This window comes from Marmota monax, unplaced genomic scaffold (genome assembly GCF_021218885.2).
Source record: "Marmota monax isolate L192 unplaced genomic scaffold, Marmota_monax_Labrador192_F-V1.1 WCK01_AAM20220418_F8-fsc00102, whole genome shotgun sequence".
Lineage (NCBI taxonomy): Eukaryota > Metazoa > Chordata > Mammalia > Rodentia > Sciuridae > Marmota > Marmota monax.
Window position 1 is genome coordinate 4,462,491 of NW_026692494.1, and position 18,782 is coordinate 4,481,272.

The window sequence follows — 18,782 nt, forward strand, 5'->3', positions numbered from 1 at the left end:
GCCACCGGTAGCTGATCGCACCCAGCCAGCCCTTCCCGGGCGCCTACTGTATGCAGCCGGAGGCCGGCTGGGCCGGGTCACGCTGTTCTCACCGCTTGTCCCCTCCTCGCCCTCCCCCTCCTCCGCCGGACCTCTCCCACGACCGGGAGGAAGTGGGAGAAATGGACAGGGAAAAAAAGTTGGGTTGAGCCAACGCCTCCCCACTCCCCACCTCCGTCCCCCGCAAGCCACGCAGATCTTTGCGGGAGCTGCCCGCAGGACCCAGGCGTCCCGGGCCGGCTCCCCGTCCCGCCCAGGGGCCCGCAGCTGGGTGGGGGAACTCGGGAAGCCGGGAAAACAACCGCCCTCCCCGCCCCTCGCCAACCCCTTCCCCCGCTACGCCCCTGGCGCAGCGGGTGGAGGCGACTCCTTTATATAATCGCAGGAGGGCAGGTTGGCTGTTTCATTGAGGGACCCGGGAGCCCAGCGCACCCGCGCTGTCATTGGAAAGCCCGCCCCCGAATCTTTTGCGCCGGCTGGGCAAATTGAGGCCTCGGGAGGGCAGGCGCCTGGCCCCGAGGGTCCCCACCCGCTCCCGCGCCGCCCACCCCCAGCTGCCGGGGCAGCGCGACCCACGCCCGCGTAGGACCTCGCAGGGCGCACAGCGCTCCCCGCCCCCGCTGCCATCCTGCCACGCCCCAGGCGTCGGGGGCAAAGCCCGAGCCCCCCCGCACCCCGCCCTGCGCCGAGGCTGGGGGCCTGTTTATCTGGAGGCCCCCACCCCCTGCACCCGGGGGGCCGCTCCCCCCGCGCCCCGGGGAGCTCTGGAGCCAGATAAGCTGGCAAGCTGGCACTGCGCCGCGCAGCGGGGCGGAGAGGTCAAAGGAGGGGGGGGGCGCGCCGGGGCGGGCCGGACCCCCCCCAACTTGCCAAAACCTAATAACAGCCCGGTCTCCCCGGCGCAGCGGGCGAAGCCCCACGGGAGGGCAGGGACGTGGCAAGAGCCGACCTGCCGAGCCTGTTCTGGCCTCCGAGGCCGGGCTGGGGGGGCGGGCTGGGCGTGGGGGGGCCGGCGGCTGCGGCACCTTTAAGACAAGGGAGGACCCCTCTTGCCCTCGGAGAAACCAGGAAGGGAGTCGCGAGCATCATACGGGGCTTTGGCTGTACTGTACAGTTACTGTAGGGGCAGTGACGACGCCGCCGCCGCCGCCGGAGCGAGGAGCGACGCGGGCAGCGCGAGCGAGGGCAGCGCGAGTGCCGCGGACCCGGGAGGCCAGCGGCCGAGGGCGCCCAGTCCCGACTCCGGGCCCCGGCCCCGCGCGCCCCGGCCCGGCCCCGGCCCGGCCCCGCGAGGTAAGTCAGCGCCCGGCGAGGCCCGGGACACGGGGTGCAGGGCGGGGACGGGCCGGGGGCGCTGCGCCCACTCTGCGCTCTGGGCCACGGGAGATCCGGGGACGTCCCCTAAGTTTCAGAGGAGGGGGTGCTTGGCAGCAGCCCGGAGCCTGGAGGCGCCCATGATCCCAAGAGCGGGGAAGGGGCGCCGCCCGGTAGAGGGGATTGGGGTCGAAGTGCATGGGCTTGTGCGCCAGACCCCCCCCCCAACCGTGCATGGCTTTTCGGGGCTCCCGGGCGCGCGGGGAGCGGGGGAGGGGAAGCGGGGCTGCACTGAGGGTGGGGGGAGCCGGCGTGGGGTGATAGGGGGGCGCGTCGCGTGCTAACTTTGCAGCCATGTACTGGGGGCGCTCTCGCCCCCCGGGGGCCTATTCGGTGCTGCGTGCATACGTTGGAGTTGGCCAGGATGGAGCTCCATGGGGGATGGGGGGGAGGGGGCTGAAAAAACAGGGAGGGGGGCTTTGCAAAGGAGAGGGAAGGGGTGGGGTGGGCGGGCGCGGCCGCTGGGCCCTCTGGGCGTCGTAGTTCCCCAGTCCCTCACTGTCCGCAGGTGGCAAGCGGCGCGCACTGCAAGTCCCAGGGTTCTCCGCGCCAGCGGCCCGCGGCGGCACACGGGGAGGGGCGGTGCGGAGGAGGGGCGGTGAACGGCGGGCCGGAGAACCAATGGGCGCTCACGGTGGCGCGGCGTGGGGCGGGGTCCGGACGGGGCGGGGCGTGCGGGCTGCCTCGCCGGGGGCCGGTGGCGGTCCCAGCTTCCGGCTGCGCGGCCGCGGCCGCCCCCTCCTCGCCCGCCAGCCCCTCCCGCCTGTTGTGTAACTAGTGCCCAGCCCCCTCCCTGCGGCCCCCCGCCGGGCACCGGCCCCTCCCGGAGGGCGCTCCCCGGGGAGGGCAGCGGCCGGCGGCCGTGAGGCGCAGGCGAGCCCGGGGATGCGCGGCCTGGCGCTGGCCGGCCGGGCGCGGGGGAGGCGGGCGGGCGGGCCCAGATCCGGGGTAATTTGCATCGCCCTCCCCCCAGCCCGGGTGGGGATTGGCCGCCGGCGGCGGGGGGTGGCGCGGGGCCAGGCGCACTGCCGCCTCCCGGGCCTCGGGGAGTCAGCCCAGCCGCAGCCGCCGCCGCCGCCGCCGGGGCCGGGCCCCTCGCGCTGCCCGGGAAGGAGGTAGGAGCGCGCGCGGGCCCGGGCCTGGGGGCCGCGGCGGGGTGGAGGCCCTTCCAGCGCCCCGCCTGGTCCTCGCGCCGCGCGCCCCGGCCCGCGGAGGACAGCCCCGGCCCCCGGAGCGCGTGACCCCGTCTCCTCCGGCCGGACCCCCCTCCCCTTGACGCCAGCACCACGTGCGAGCCCGGCGCCTGGGCAGGAGGGGCGAGCGAGTGCGATCGGCCCCCTCCCGGCCCCTTCGCGGCCCCTTCGCGGCCCGGGGTTGCGAGCCTGGCAGGGGGCTCAGCCGAGCTCCACTGCCCGTGCGGTCCCCGGGGCCGGGCCTCTGCGGGGCCTGGGAGGCACGGCCTGCCCGCGCCGGCCAACAGGCCCAGCAGCCCAGGGCCGCAGCAGGACGCTGCTATCCAAGCAGGCCCAGGCACCCAGTCGGCTCCTATTAATTGCTGGCGGAATGCAGCCACGAGTTGGCGGGGAGGCAAGCAGCTCCCCTCTCCCCCTAGCCAGTCGGCGGAAGTCAGAGGTGTGGATGCCCCTTCCCGCAGAGGGGCCCACCAGGGTCACCCATGGGTGGCTGGTGGCTTGCCCGCCACCCCCTCCTCCTCCCTGCCAGCTGCCTCCCGGAGCCGGCTGGAGAGGGCGTCCGGGATTCCATGTCAGCCCCCCCACTCCCGACAGGGCCAGGGCGTAACCCTGAGTGTGCCGCTCCCACACTGGGGGGGCCTCCCCGCCACCAACCGGTCACTTCCTATTGGCAGGCCTGGCCTGGGAGAGGTCCCTGGAGCCCAGGCTGGGGCAGGGGCCCAGGTCCGGCCACTGCTGCCTGCCGGTGTAGGGCTCCAGGCAGGGACCATTTCCCCTGAGGGCCACCCCCGAGGGGCCCTGCAGCGCTGGGCCTGGCTGGGCCTGGCACCTAAGGCTGGGCTCGGGGCTCTGTTTACCGCCAGCCATCGCTGTGGAGACGAGCCTGGGGGAGGGGGTAGAGCCGCAGCCGGGAAAGCCAAGCCTCACCAAGGAAAGAGGAGCCAACGGGGACACTGAAATTTTAATTCGTGGGTCACTTGGGGGGTATTTATTATTCAGTTCTGATTGGCTGTGTGGTGGCCAGTCAGCACCCTGGCCGGGGCTGGGAGCCGCGCAACTCTTGGCAGAGGGAGGAAGAGCCGATGTTGGGGTGCTGATGGCCCTTGCTCCTTGGGGAGACTTGAGGCCTGTGGAGGCAGGTGGCCCAGGTCCAGCAGGGAGGGGTCCTTAGGCTTTGGCCCGTCCTGGTTGGTTTTGGTCTGTTCTGTTCTTTGAGGCCATCTGATGTGTAGCTGGATTGACCTGGTCGCCGTCCCTGCTGCTATAGGAGGAAATTGAGGTCCAGAGGGGAGGCAGCACCTGAACTGGGGCAGAGGATGTGGAGGCGCAGGGAGACCGAGAGCAGCCCAAGGTCACCCAGCCAGTGCTGGGTCTGACCCTTTTGGTTCTGTTTCTCAGCATGGGGCCTTTCCCAAGTGTCTCTATTCCCTGTGTCACAACCGGGCACCTGCTCACCTGTGTCTCCCAGAGTGTGAGAGAAGTTGGAGGTAGAGCCCTCACTACTGTCACCACAGCTTCACCCAAGGATGACATTGAGGCTCAGAGAGGGCCATTGAGGTTCTTGAGGTCACACAGTACAGGCTCCAGTCCTCCTGCCTGCCAGTCTCTTATGGTAGACACTTTTAAGTGTGACATGTGCATAGGGGACCCCTACCCCTGCTTAGCTGTAGCACTCCAATCGCACACTTTGGCCTGTGAGGCGGACAGGGCTCTGGATTTTGAGGTTTGTACCAGAGGCAACCCAAGTGGCTGCTCTAGAGCCAGAACTCCTGGCCAGGCCCTGTGAGGCAGACTGGCTGTGCAGGGGGTGGTCTGGGAATGGAATGCTGGCCCACTTGTTCTGTGACCTTGGACAGGCCCCCAGGCCCGTGGTTGTCCTGTGACAGCAGCATTGTCTTAGGGTTCCAAGTGGCGTCTGCAGGTCCCTCTGACCTCCCCTTACCCCTTGTGGAGAAAGCAGCTGGGTCTGCTTAGGGCACCTAGGGATCTGCTGGGTATTGGGAGTGGGCTTTGGCCACCAGAGACACCCTCAGTACCCCTGACAGTTAGCTTGGGCCACGCGCACCTGATAGACCAGAACTGCCTTCCTGTGGCCCTGGAGAGCAGGCCGTGCGGGTTGGTCCTGACCCCACCCAGGCTGGTCCCTTGCTCTCTGCCTGCCTTAGCGACCCATCAGTGGGACAGGGAGAGCATCTTCACCCTGGGTATCGTCCTATGCAGGCGCAAGTGTTGAGCAACTGCTGCCCTGTGTCAGGGCCTTGGGGAGCCCCCCCCCCCGTGCTGGACTGGAGGGGTTAGACCTGGCACCCTGAGTTGGCGGGTGTCAGCTGTCCCCAGGCCCCGGGTGACCTCTCTCTGTGCCATTGCAGGATCTCTGAGGGGCCTGAGAAGAGGCCAACCTGAATCTTTGGCCTCAGGGTGTGTGGGGGGTTCATGCCATGGTGGTACCTGGGGCTGTGTTGGAGGAAGGGAAATGAGGAGACCTGGGAGGACTAGTTAGGCAGGACTAGTCAGTTAGATGGCCTGTGTTCAAATTCCAGCTTTGCTGTTGACCCTGGGCAAGTCCCTTTCCCTCTCTGTGCCTGTTTTCTACTTGCAAAATGGGGCAGTAATTGCAGACCCTCCCTCCTGGGGTGGTGAGGGTCGACCTGGACAGGACTCTGTTGAGAGGCCCACAAGACCCAAATTCACAGCCCCGTGGCATAGGAGATGCCCTGCAGAGAATCTGGCACTCATGAGGCCTGTGGACAAAGGCCCAGCCCCTCCATCTGTCCCCCCAGCGGGCTGTGGACAGCTATGGCCACTCGTTGGAAGCGTCCCACCCACGCCTTTCTGGTTTGACTGGAAAACAAGGTCCAGTACCACCTCCTATCAGGATGTCTGTCAGGAGGGCTCTGTCCAGATCCTGCAGGCAGGCCACTGGGTGCCAGGGTCCCTTCACCCCGGGCTTCCAGGCTGGGTGGGGTGCTGCAGATGGCCCAGGTGTCAGGCGGGTGTGCCTCCAGGAGAGGTGGAGCGGTGGAGAAGAGCAGGTCCTTCCAGGTCACTCTGGCGGCTCTTGGGCATCTTGGGTAGCAGGTGCAGGCAGCCTCGGGCAGGACGAGGTGGACAGAGCTGGGATGCTAGGAGTCAGGTCCTGCTTACCCCTGGTGACAGGAAGCTCATTCCCTCCCCACCTCCATTGTGGACGGCCAGTTTCCTGATGCTGTCTGGGAACCAGCCTCTGGACTCGGCTTCTGGCCTGTGACTACACTGAGTGTGGAACAGGGTGGGCTGCAGCCCCATCCAGGACTGAGGGGTCACCTGGGGTCCCCAGGGCCTCCTTGTCTCCATCCCTATCCACACCCACACACTTCCCACCAGGCAGCTGCTTTCCTTCCTCTGGCCCTTTAAGGCCTGGGCAGGAAGCCCCTCCCCATTTAGGGCAATAAATGGACATGTAAAATGGCCGAGGGCCTGCCTGCTCCCTGCCTGGCCTGGGGGAGGCCTGCCTGCCTGTGAGGGCAGGAGGACAGGTGGGCAGGGGGCCGGCTGGCGGCCGTCCGGCTGTTGGTGCCCCTTGTTCAGGACCTGCATTCCTGTCCCATGAAGCCCGGGCCAGGCGGGAATTGGCACCAGGTCTGGGCGGGGTAACCCTCTGGACCAACCTTGCCACACAGGCTTCCTGACTGGGAGGGCAGGGGCTGCTGGGCGGGGCCTGGCAGCCACACCTGCCTGCCGACTTGCTGTGTGACCTTGGGCTGCTGCCCACCCTCTCTGGGTCTGGTTGTGCCCTCTGGTTTCCCACTCAGGCTCTCCCACCCTCTTCCTCGGCCAGCAGCAGGGTGACGTTCTGGGGTTTGACGGCCTGGCTGGCCGGCCTTCTGGGCCCCGTGTGGTATGCACTGGGTCCTCAGGCAGACCTTGCCCATGGACGTGTGTGGGGCTCTGTCCTTGTGCTCCCTGGCTGTAAAGGGGCCCTTAATACTGCCCCCTCCCCAGGAGACTGAGGCTCTGAGAGTGGTGCCTCTTGTACAAGGTCAAGTGGTTGCAGGGGGTCGACCTGAACCTGCTGGCCCTCCCCTGGACTGTCCTCCTCTTCCCTCCCTGGGTGGGGAGGGGGCCGTCCCCTCCCTGAGCTTCACTGCCCCGGAAGTGCCCTCCAGGAAGGCAGCTGATGGCAATCACCTGCTCAGCCCCCCACCCCCACCCCGCCGGCCCCCTGGCCCCTTCCTGAGCAGCGTGGGGGGAGGGTGCCCCCACCCCAGCCTGCCGTGTGACCTTGGGGGGGGCAAGCCCCTTCCTGCCGCCCCTGCCCCGTTTTGCTCAGCCTGTTCCCTGGTGATCTGGGGTCCTTCCTAGGTGACCCCACTGCCCCTGTCCTCAGCAGGGTCCATCACCCCAGCTTCTCAGGGTTGGGGACAGAGCGGAGGCGCTGCTTAGTTCCCGAAGGTTGAGGGCGCAGGGAGGGCTCCCAGGCAGCTTGGATCCCTGCCTCGACACCAGAAGCCAGGGGTGACCCAGGTTGGAGGGGTGGGCGGGGCCGGGTGCTGTGGCCCTACTGTGTGCCCCTTGAGGAGGCCAGGCTGGGGAGCCAGGTGCGGCTCCAGTTCTGGAGGGGCCTGCTGGGGCCTGCTGCCCGCCTGCCCGCCCGCCCGCCGTGTCAGCACCCAGCAGCCCCGGAAACCCCCAGGGACCTGGGGGAGGAGCTGCTATGACTGGCGGCCCCGAGGGTGGGTCTGGGCCAGTGTGGGGTGGGCTTCCTGGGGAGAAGGCATGGCACCTACTCTGTCGGGTGACAGCTGGGTCACCTACATGGAGGGGAACCCTAGACCCCCAGGGAGGAGTGGCGGGTGCAGAGGGTCGGAGGCGCACAGGTGCTTGGTGATCCTGGGACCCCAGGGGCTTGGGCCGGGCCCTCAGTTTCCTCCCGCTTCAAAGCAGGGTCTTGGGCCTTGTTCTCAGGGAGAGGCCCCCAGAGGCCCAGGTGGGGGTGGTGGCCTGGGGTGTGGCGGCAGGTGGTTGGTGTTCCTGGAGTGGGCGTGGGTCAGGTGTCTGCTCAGCCAGTGTGGACTCCAGGGCCAGGGCGCCTGGGGTTCTGGGCTGGGGCCAGCCCCTGTGGCCAGCCTTGCCGGGTGCCCTTGGTAGGACTCTGGTCTTCTCTGGGTCTGGGTTTCCTCCTCTGTTGAGTGAGGGCCTGGGCACCCGGGGTGCTTTCCTGTGTGGTGTCTGCCCAGGCCTGGCCCTGGGGTGAGATGGTCTCTGGTGACATCTGGGAGGGAGAGGGCAGAGGCACGGACCCTCTGGCCCAGCTAGGCCCCATGGTGGCCTGGAGTCCGGGCATCTTAGCACTTAAAATAGGGCTGTGGCAGCCCCTGGCCCTCAGAGCCCGGCGCCTGGTGGGACGCCAGGGTGGTTTTGCCGGAGGGGGTGGGGCAGCCACCGCGAGGGCTGAGTCACTTGGACCATTTCGGGTCCCAGCCTTGAGGCCCCTGGAGACACCTCTAAGCCATTCCCGAGGGGACCCCAGGTCACCTGAGGGGAGAGCGGACCAGGGTGGCCATCTTGGGGCGTTGGTGGCCTGGGTCAGAGGTCCCGTCCCTCCCATGTCGGGCGGGGAGGGCTAGGGCTGTCTGATCCAGAGCCCCATCTGCCCACACGCTGCCCAAGGCCCGGGGCCAGACGGCAGATGGTGGCAGGGGGTGGAAGCCACCGGAGGGGGCTCCTGGGAGGCTTCCCGCCACGCCGCCTGTAGGGTCTCCCCAGCCCCCCACTCCCAGCAGCCATTGAGCCTCCCCCCAGGCCAGGGACGGGGAGTGAGCAGCTGGTGCAGCGGGAAAGGGTGGGCGGGTGGCCGAGGGGCCGCGAGTCCCAGGAAGCGTGCAGCCGCACAAAGGCCTCTTGTGGCCCTGGCTGGACCCTGCGCCAAGGGCCACCCTTGGGGGGAGAGCGGCCGTGGCTTTGGGTTTTGCTGGGCCAGCTCTGGGCCTCGCTTGCTGGCCTCACCAGGTTCACAGGGGTAAGGGCTGGGAGATAGGGTGGGGGTCTTGGTCCTCAGGAGCCTGGGGAAGAGCCTCTTGGCCCTGTCCTCGGGGTGACATCCAGGGGTTCTGGCCTGGGAGCTGCTGGGCCCAGAGGACCTGGAGGAATGTGGGCTGTGCTGGGTGGCGTGGGGCAGCCGGGCTCCCTGGAGAGGGTGGAGGGTGGGGACAGGAGCCAGAGGGTTGCACAAGTGCCCGAGTGGGCGGGTGAGTCACGGCCCAGGGGAAGGCGGAAGGAGGAGGGGTGGGGAAGAGGGGGCGGGACGGACAGTCTCCCCAGGGCCAGCCCCTCCAGAGACCTCTGCCCATTTGACAGATGGGGACAGTGAGGCCCAGGGTATGCCATGGTGCTCCCCTGGGCTGGACAGCACAGCTGGACAGAAGGCCTGCCAGAGCTAGCTGTGGGACTGGAGGTGGACAGAGCCCCCGGCCCCCTGCCACTCCTTAGGGGACAGCCTGGGCGGTGCCTGGTTTTCCCTATTACTCACTGCCAGGGCTGAGCCCGTCCTGGGGGCTCACGAGGCAGGAAGACGTTCCAGCAGTCCCTGGCCCTGCTGCAATAGGGCCTGTCCACGATGCCCTTGACCCTGTCCGGGGCACAGCCTGGGTGCCAAGTTTTGGCCTCACTCTTGCAGGTCTTGGGGCAGCAGAGAGGCCGTGTTCCTGGGTCTGAGTCCAGACGTGGCCTGCCCTCCCTGGGGTTCCCCAGCTGCCTTCTCACTCCCCCGGGGCAGGGGTGTGCAGTGGGTGGCTGCTGGCCTCCAACTCGTGGGAACCCAGCTCATGCGTGTGTGCCGAGATCTCCGTGCCCCTCAGGCAGGCCTCCTGTCCTCCAGGCTGGGCACAGGTCTGGCCAGCACAGTGTCACGTCAGTGAGACAGCCCAGGAGCCCCGAGTGCCTTCACGCATGGCCAAGGAGACCAGGTGGGGTGAGACCAGGTGCTACAGCTGGGATCCCAGGCCCCGGCTCATGAGCCCCTTCTTCCCTCTGCAGGTCTCACGCGGAAGATGGCCGGCGGCGTGGACGGCCCCATCGGGATCCCGTTCCCCGACCACAGCAGTGACATCCTGAGCGGGCTGAATGAGCAGCGCACGCAGGGCCTGCTGTGCGACGTGGTCATCCTGGTGGAGGGCCGCGAGTTCCCCACGCACCGCTCCGTGCTGGCCGCCTGCAGCCAGTACTTCAAGAAGCTGTTCACGTCGGGCGCGGTGGTGGACCAGCAGAACGTGTACGAGATCGACTTCGTCAGCGCCGAGGCGCTCACCGCGCTCATGGACTTCGCCTACACGGCCACGCTCACGGTCAGCACGGCCAACGTGGGCGACATCCTCAGCGCCGCCCGCCTGCTGGAGATCCCCGCCGTGAGCCACGTGTGCGCCGACCTCCTGGACCGGCAGATCCTGGCGGCGGATGCGGGCGCCGATGCGGGCCAGCTGGAGCTGGTGGACCAGGTGGGCCAGCGCAACCTGCTGCGGGCCAAGGAGTACCTGGAGTTCTTCCAGAGCAACCCCATGAACAGCCTGCCCCCCGCCGCCGCCGCCGCCTTCCCCTGGCCGGCCTTCGGGGCCTCCGAGGATGACCTGGATGCCACCAAGGAGGCCGTGGCCGCTGCCGTGGCCGCCGTGGCCGCCGGTGACTGCAACGGCCTGGACTTCTACGGACCAGGGCCCCCGGCCGAGCGGCCCCCGGCAGGAGACGGGGACGAGGGCGACAGCAACCCGGGCCTGTGGCCAGAGCGGGATGAGGACGCCCCCACCGGGGGTCTCTTTCCTCCACCGGCGGTGCCCCCGGCCACCACGCAGAACGGCCACTACAGCCGGGGTGGGGAGGAGGAGGCGGCCTCGCTGTCAGAGGCCGCCCCCGAGCCGGGCGACTCTCCGGGCTTCCTGTCGGGCGCAGCCGAGGGCGAGGACGGGGACGCGCCTGACGTGGACGGGCTGGCGGCCAGCACGCTGCTGCAGCAGATGATGTCCTCGGTGGGCCGGACCGGGGACAGCGACGAGGAGTCGCGGGCGGACGACAAGGGCGTCATGGACTACTACCTGAAGTACTTCAGCAGCGCCCACGAGGGGGACGTCTACCCCGCCTGGTCTCAGAAGGGGGAGAAGAAGATCCGCGCCAAGGCCTTCCAGAAGTGCCCCATCTGCGAGAAGGTCATCCAGGGCGCCGGCAAGCTGCCGCGGCACATCCGCACCCACACGGGCGAGAAGCCCTACGAGTGCAGCATCTGCAAGGTCCGCTTCACCAGGTGAGCCGCCCTGCCCCGCCCCCTCCTTGCCCATCCCCCACCTCAGTTGCTCCAGCTTCATCTGGGGGCAGCCCAGGCACCAGACAGACGACCTGGTCAGACAGACAGCATGAGCCAGGCATGCTGGCTACTCCTGTCTGCCCAGCGGCCTAGGGAGGCTGAGGCAGGAGGATCCCCAGTCTGAGGCCGGTTTGAGCGACTTAGCAAGGCTCTGCCTCAAAGCCAAGTGAAAGGGCCTGAGTGCGGCCCGCAGCAGCACAGCCCAGGCGCAGACCTGACCGGCTCTTCTGTTTGGGGTGGCCCTTCTCTGTGGAAGGAGGGCTCCCTGACTCTGCCTTGGGAGGATGGGCTGCTCTTGGGGAGTGAGCTGTCTGTAGAGTGGGTAATCATCTCATTTAGCCCACGTTTGTCAGGCGCTTTCTGTATGCAGCCCTGATCAGGCCCAAGGGTTCACAGCGTGGAGCAGGCACAGTCCCTGTGGGGAAGCCAGGGTAGCGGGCGGACTGAGGCATGGGCACCGAGACTCACAGGGCACAGGGAGGAGCCCTGGAAATGGTGGTCAGGCAGAGACAGCCAGTGCAAAGGGCCTGCGGCTGACTTGGCCTGGACAGAGCCAGGGGCTCAGTCCTCAGGGGTGGAGCTCAAGGCCAGGCTGGGGGCAGGTGGCTGGGGGCAGTCTTGGAGGTCAGAGGTGGCCGGCCGGGCTGTGTGGAACCAAGGCAGGCCAGACCAGTGGGGGCGGTAGGGCTGGCAGGCAGGGGCCCGGCCAGGCAGGGTGACTCAGCGTCACCCCCTGCCCCCCACCCGCCATGGGGTTCCCCCGCCACGCCTACCAAGGCAAAGAAAGAGGCCATTGTCCCAGCTTCCCAGCCCCACCCCACTGGGACAGGAACCGGGGCTGACCCCTCCCCAGCACCCTTGGCCCCCTCCCCAGCAGGCCAGGAGAGGCGGGTGGGGCCCAGTCTGCAGTGCCAGGTGGGGGCAAAGGGCGCCGCTGAGGCAGCCCAGCTCCTGCCCTGTGAGCCCGTCCTCAGCCTGGGACCCTTCCTGCCCAGGCAGGGTTCCTGAGGTGGCTGTGAGCTCTGTCCAGGGGTTTCTGAGCTCCACAGAGGCCAAGGGCCCGCCTCCCACTCAGGGTGGTCATCATACCGGGCCAGTGTCCGACCCACCTCCGGGCCTGGGGCTCTGGAGGCCAGGCTGTCTCAGTCTGTCCTGCCTCCACTGGGGCCGACCCCAGCCGAGTGTAGGGAAACTGAGGCACCGCAGGTCCCCGTGAGGCCCCTTCCCCCTCGCGCAGCTGGCTTCCGCTTTATCCCCCTCCCCAGGGCCTCGGGTCCTCCCACCCAGGCCTGGGAGCCCAGGGGCCCCTCTGAGTCAGAGCAGAGCGTTGAGTAAGCAGGGCCTGTGGCAGCCGGGCTATAATTACCCAGGCCGGGGCGCCGGGTGATGAAACTGGGCTGCCTCCACCCCCACCCTGCCTCTGCTCGGCCCCTGGCCCGCTGTGCAACCCTGGGCACGTCACTTCCCCTCTCTGAGCCTCCCAGCCTAAGCCGGGCTCTGTGTAGTGCTGTGCCCTCTGGGCCTCAAGCCTGCGCCAGGGCTGGGCAGGGCACCTGGGAGACTGCAGCGGGGGGTTTGTGGGCGGAGGGAGCGGCCTGATGCCTGAGGACTGGCAACACAGGTGGGCTGAGTCCTGCTGGCTCCAGGGCTACAGAAATGGCGAGGGACAGGAGTGTGGTGTAGGGACCGGTCCTGACCCTTGGGGCAGCCGAGAGCCACAGGTGGTCAGAGCCAGGGGAAGGTCTTGGGCCTGGAGGAGCCGGACCTTGGGGGCTGGGAGAGGCAGAGGGGCAGGCAGGGGACATCCACCGGAGGCCTTGAGGGATGAGTAGGAGTCTGGACTGCGCAGCCCCGTGTGCCGGCCCTCTAGGGTGGAGCAGGGGGGAGGTCTGTGGGCCATTGTCACCTCAGGTCTATGTGGGGACCAGCTTTGTGCTGAGATGGGTCCTCGTTGCTCACTGGGGCGTGTGGCACGGGGAGAGGCCCTGGGGTCACACTTGGTCCCTGCTGTCCCTGCTCACAGCCCCACGTGGAGTGCGGGATGGTGATGGCGAGGGAGCCTGGCTGGCGAGGTGTCCCTGGCAGTGAGGACTGGGCATGCAGAGGCCCCGGGAGGGCTGGGGCGTGACAGCCAGGGTGCCCAGGTGCCAGAGGGTTGGGAGAGTGGGCAGGGCCTGGCTGTCGAGGTGGGGCCTTAGTTATGCAGGGACCAGCCGCCCCTGTGTGTCCAGGACTGAGGGATTTCTCGGGATGCAGGACTTTTGAGTACTTAGATCAGAACTTTGGGTCCCCTGTCTGTCAACAGTGCCCAGGGGGTGGCAACGGGAGGGCAGGGCCACCCCGCTCACTGTGCTGTTTTGGGCTCCTGTGGGGTGAATGCAGCCGCCACTCGCTGACCCCCCCCCCCCCCCCCCCCCCGTGGCACTAGGGCCTCCTTGCCCCCCCCCCCAGCAGCAGGGAGGAGGCCCCGCTCCAGCCCCGGGCGCCCGCTGGCCTTGCAGACCGCCCTGCACATCCGCTCCTCCCGCTTGGCTGGGGCCTGTCCCCACTTGGGTGTGGGCATCTCGGGGAGCTGGGCATTCCGCGGGTGTGGCCGGCTTTCCCAGCTGGGGCCGTGCTGGGGGTGGGTGGGAGCGGCCGCTGACCTGCCCCGTGCCGCCCGCCCGCCCGCAGGCAGGACAAGCTCAAGGTGCACATGCGGAAGCACACGGGGGAGAAGCCCTACCTGTGCCAGCAGTGCGGCGCCGCCTTCGCGCACAACTACGACCTCAAGAACCACATGCGCGTGCACACGGGGCTGCGGCCCTACCAGTGCGACAGCTGCTGCAAGACCTTCGTGCGCTCCGACCACCTGCACAGGCACCTCAAGAAGGACGGCTGCAACGGCGTCCCCTCGCGCCGAGGCCGCAAGCCCCGCGTGCGGGGCGGCCCCGAGCCCCCGGCCCCTGGGCCCGCCGCGCCCCCCGGCGCCCCCGCTGCGCCCGGCTCCCCCGACGCCCGGCGCAACGGCCAGGAGAAGCACTTTAAGGACCAGGACGAGGACGAGGACGAGCCCAGCCCCGACAGCTCGGGCCGGTTGAATGTAGCGGGCGCTGGCGGTGGAGACGACAGCGGAGGCGGCCCCGGGGCCACCACCGACGGTAACTTCACAGCTGGACTCGCCTAAAACCAAAAAAGAGAACGAACCGCCGACCCCGACCCCCACGCAGACCCCCTCCAGACACGCGGGCCGCCCGCCGGCCAGCTTCGCCTCCCTCTGCCTCCACCCGCCGGCCGCGGGGCGCCCACCTGCCCACGGCGGGGGGCGGCCGGCTCTGGCCAGGCGGGCGGCGAGCTGGGGCCGGGCCAGCTGTCCTCTGCCCCCCGCGCGGGGTTCTAGCGTCTTTCAGACGAGACCTTAAATGATTTCTGTCTGCTCTGAGCGGACGTTAAATGGCCCGTCCCCTCCCCACCCTCCTTCCTCAGGGCACTTACCAAGGGGGGGGACTCCCCCTCGCTGTCCCCAGCGCCCCCGCCTCCCACCCCGCCTGTGGCCTCGCAGCTCCGCACGTCCTGGCCTCGAGACTCGGATCTATTTATTTCCAGGCCTGGGGCGGGGGTGCCTGGAGCTCCCGGCCTCTGCCACCTTCCTTTAGGCTCAGAGCCGGTGGCCTGGGGTCCACCCCTCGGGGACGCCCCAGGCCCCCAGAACCCCATGTTTGGAGATTCAAAACTTGTCTCGACCCTGCCCCCCCCCCTTCTCCCAAGTTTTTAAAGCACTTTTTAGATTTTCTTTTCCTCCTTAAAAAACAAAATTTATATATAGATATATATAGACATATATATATATATAATATACTTTCCTCAGAGGAGCGGGCAGCGGCACGGGCGCTGAGACCGAGGGAGCCAGGGCCTCCTGAGGCGGGCACCGGGAGCAAGGGCAGGGCAGGGGTTCCAGTGTCACAAAAGCAATAAAAACCCAAGATTTTACAAAACGGAGAGGAAGAAAGAAAGAAAAAGGCCACCAACCACATTTAGAAGTCTTGGCACTTTGTAATGGAACGGGTACTTTATCTTAACTCTTAATTTAAAAACATGTTTACAAGTTGCAACCAACTTCTATGAAAAGTTGAAAACAAAAAGAGAGAGAGAGAGAGAGAGAGAGAAATTCCTAAAACTCAATTTATTTTTGTACAAAATAATAAAATAAAAAACCCACCGCAAACGTAGAATCCACGTCTGTTCCCCAAGGCTGAGGGGGGTGGTCAGGAAGCCATCGGAAGGGACCAGAGACCCCCCAGGTGTCTGCCCGCTATGGGGGTCCACGCTGAGGGCAGGCTGCGGGGCCTGGGTCCTGCGGCTCTGCCTGCCTCCTGCTCTGCCCACTTCCCGTCTTGGTTGGGAGATGTCTCTGCAGCCATATGGTGGCCATCTCTGTCCTGGGCACCCACCTCCCTTATTCCCTAGCTCAGGGACGGCCCGAGAGAGGGCTGGCCTTCCAACCAGCCAGACTAACCAGTCCCCCAGCCCCATGTCCCTCCCGTCCCCCAGGACCTGCCCTCCAACAGGGCTGCCCTGCTGCGGGGGTCCCTGCTCCAGGGCCTTAGCCTCCCCCCACACCCCCTTTTTACTCAAAGGCACTGACTGTAACCCGAGGGATGGCATTTGCCTCTCCCCAACCTCGGGCTCCCAAAGGCCCGGTGCAGACCGAGCCGCAGGCCACGGACAGGGCCGGGGTTGGGGAGGGGACGATGCCAGGTGCCCTCCAACTCCCTCCGGCCCACGCAGTCTAGCGGGGCCTGTACATAGACGCTCCGCAGACCTGAGGCTCCTCCTGTCGATGCCTGGTTGGGGCGGAGGGGCGTCCCTGCATCCCCACCCCTCTTGGTGGCCTGGCACCCTGTCTGTGACAACTGTCTCATCCTTTTGTCTTTAAAGGGAAGCTTGTAAGAAGGCGGAATGTTTCATATTGTTTCTACCAGATACTTTTTGTCCCCCCCCACCCTCCAGCCCATCAGCCCCCCCAGATGTCTCAGGATCCCCCCTCTGGGCCAGCAGAAGGGGCAGGCCCGGGGCGGGTGGTGCTGGCCTGTTTGCACCCCGATGTCACAGGGCGAGCTGCTCCAGAGAGGACTGCCAGGTCAGGCAGGGCACTTGCACCGGCCGTCGTTCCAGAGAGGCCCCGGGGCGAGTGCCCTTCCACCCCCAGGCCCCTCGCAATAAGACCCACTCAAATCACTGATGTCATCCTGGCCAGCAGAGGCCACCAGATTTGGGGGACAGAGCCCTCGGGACTCTGGCAGGACCAGGCTGCCCGCCAGCCACTCACCCGGAGCCCCTCGGGCATTGCACTGAGCCCCGCCCAGCCCCCCGCTTCGCTGCCCCGCGCCCTCTGCCTTAACGCCACCCGGCCCGGCCACGGCGTCTGCATGGGCCCAGAGCCGGACCCCCGCCCCCGACTGCGCAATCACATACTGTATATAGACGTGGATCGATTTTATTTTTATTCTTTAAATTAAGGTTGTGATAAAGTGTTGCCAAAGATACTGCTGAATTTTCGCGTTTCAGGAAACGGCGAGGCTGAGGAGGGCGCTGTCTGGGACTCCAGAGGCTTTCCTTCGGTGGTTGGGGTTTTGTTTTTGTTTTCTTTTTTTTTTGTTTTTTGGGTTTTTTTTGGGTTTTTTTTTTTTTTAACTGCCTGGTACAAAAAAAAAAAAGAAAAAGAAAAAGAAAGAAAAAGTGAAATGTTCTTTCCATCATCCTGGCGAGGCCGTGCGGGCGCCCGTGTGTGAGAGTGGGGGCCAGCCCAGGCTGGGGCCCTGGAGAGGCCCCGTCCAGTCGCTGCTCCTCACTCCCCCTCCCACCCCGCCTTCCAAGATTAGGGGAAAAAAGGCAAAAAAATAAAATGAAAAACCCCATACCCGTTGAATGTAAGACGCGGGAGGGCCAGCCTGCGTGTCACCCTGTGTGTCCAGAGCTGTCCCTCTGCTTCCCCTCACCATGGGACAGGAGGGTCCCCGGCCTCTTCCCCTTGGGTGGCCAGGGACACGGGGCACTGCTGGGACCCCTGAGTGGTGGTGGGCGCAGCAGCCTGTGGCCGTGCTGCGGCCCAGGTCCAAGTCAGGCCCAGGATGGGGGCAGTGTGGGCCACCGGGACTGTAGGAGGTGGGACAGACCAAAAGGAAAAACAGGAAAAAAAAAAAAAAAAGAAAAATGTAAAAACCAAAAAAAAAAGAAAGCAAAAATCCTATTTTTTGAGAAAGAAAGATATTTATATTTGCAGTTTTATTTTAAAAAGTTATTTAAGCTGAGGAAGCAGCTCCCCAGAGGTGGGGGTGGCTGGCACAGGACGGGTCAGGTGGGGCCCGGCCCCGGGGCCGGATCTCAGTTGAGAGGAGCTCACACTAACCCTGGATCTACGTGGGGCGGTGGGTGGGTAGGCGGGCAGGGCTGCCCAGGCCCCCGGCCCAGACACGAGGTGCCTTGGACACGGGGGCCAGGCCTGTGAGTGGGGCAGGGCGGTGCCCGCTGGGTACAGAGCACAGCAGACATTCCATAGACTGTATTTGAGAGTCTTTATAAGTGTGGGAGATTTAAAAAAAAATTGATAAAAATGCACTTTTTGGGGGTGGGGGGAAAGCTTTAAAGTAAGAAAAAAAAAAAACAAAAAGGCAAAAGATGATGAAAAACCAGAAAAAAATCATTTTTCTTGTACATAAAACAACCACTAAACGCAGCCTGTTATGACCGCTCGGCGTCCTGCCTGATCTTGGTGTCCTCTGTGTTTTGTGGGGGAGTCAACGGGGGGCGGGGGGCCTGGGACGCCGACTCTGGCTCCAGCCAGACTCTTCTTGCCCAGCTTGGGCAGTTGGTCCCTCAGGGGCAGGATGGGTGGTGGGTGCCCAGGCAGTACCTGGGCCAGGGCAGGTGATACCAGGGCCCGAGGGACAGCGGCAAGCGTGTGGGCAGGTGAGGAGAACTGGCTGGGGTCAGGGTGGAATCTGCACAGCCCTGACCTTGGCCATCTGCAGCGCCCGGGCTTTGGGAGGGTCTGGCTTGGGTGGTCTTGGTACCAAGACTCGAGGCCCTGGAAGTGCCACCCCATGCCGGGCCCCACACACTGGGGAGGAAGTCCTGGGCTGCTGTCTGCACCCTCTGGGCTGGGGGTCACCAAACAGCTCGGTGCAGGACCCCAGGGAGAACCCCTCCTCCTGCCTCCTGCCCTCCCATCGTCAGGATGGGGCAGGATGGGTGGTGGGATCTGCCCAGGCCAACCAAGCTGGTCAGACCCTTGGCTCCCCGTCAGTGGGGCTTTTCCTATTAGTAGCCACTGGGAGTCGGCAAGGCCCAGCTCTGGCTTGGACATACCACCAGGGTGCTCATGTTGCCCTGTGGCCGCTCTCCTGGCACTCGCCTGTCTGCAGTCAGCTGCTGAGCCAGGCTGGTCCATGCTGAATCTGCTGCACAAAGGCCCAGGCCACACCACGGGGACCCGGGGCAGGAGGGAGTGCTGGGCTTCGGCCTGTGACTTTCAAGAAGGCATGCTCCACGTGGCAGCGTGCGGCTCACCCTGAGGCCTGTGGTCTCTGGTACAAATTGTATGGCCATGGGTATCTGGTTCAGAATATCCCACCACCCTAAGAGGAAGCCTGTCCCCATGAGCAACCCCCCATCCCTCCCCAGTCCAGCACCCGTGGGTCCACGTCCATCTTGGACTCTGTCCTGTCATTGAGCAGAGTCCTCAGGTCTGTCCACACTGCAGCTGTCAGCTTGCTCCTGCTCTGGCCGAGGATACTCCTGTACACATGGACTGCCTGGATGTCCACCTGTGGAACTCACTTCCACGTTCGCCGGCTGTGAACACGCGT

General features: G+C 66.1%; 1 protein-coding gene across 2 annotated transcripts; it reads left to right on the forward strand.

Annotated features, from left to right (window-relative positions):
• Positions 1–1,223: 1,223 nt before the first annotated feature.
• On the forward strand, positions 1,224–17,681 carry Zbtb7a (zinc finger and BTB domain containing 7A). 2 transcript variants are annotated; one of them, XM_046444105.2, is made up of 3 exons: positions 1,224–1,332; positions 9,621–10,875; positions 13,609–17,681. In XM_046444105.2, the coding sequence occupies exons 2-3, from the start codon at positions 9,635–9,637 to the stop codon at positions 14,099–14,101; spliced, it is 1,734 nt and encodes a 577-aa protein (XP_046300061.1). In that variant the 5' UTR covers positions 1,224–1,332; positions 9,621–9,634; the 3' UTR covers positions 14,102–17,681. The 2 variants fall into 2 exon arrangements, with proteins under 2 accessions (XP_046300061.1, XP_046300059.1); XM_046444103.2 differs by lacking the exon at positions 1,224–1,332 and adding an exon at positions 2,401–2,528.
• The last annotated feature ends 1,101 nt before the right edge of the window (positions 17,682–18,782 follow it).

Excerpts from the sequence above, each read along its gene's own strand:
- Zbtb7a (XM_046444105.2), top strand. The coding sequence starts at position 9,635 with ATGGCCGGCGGCGTGGACGGCCCCATCGGGATCCCGTTCCCCGACCAC. Across the intron at positions 10,876-13,608 it reads TGCAAGGTCCGCTTCACCAG|GCAGGACAAGCTCAAGGTGC; the intron begins GTGAGCCGCCCT and ends GCCCGCCCGCAG.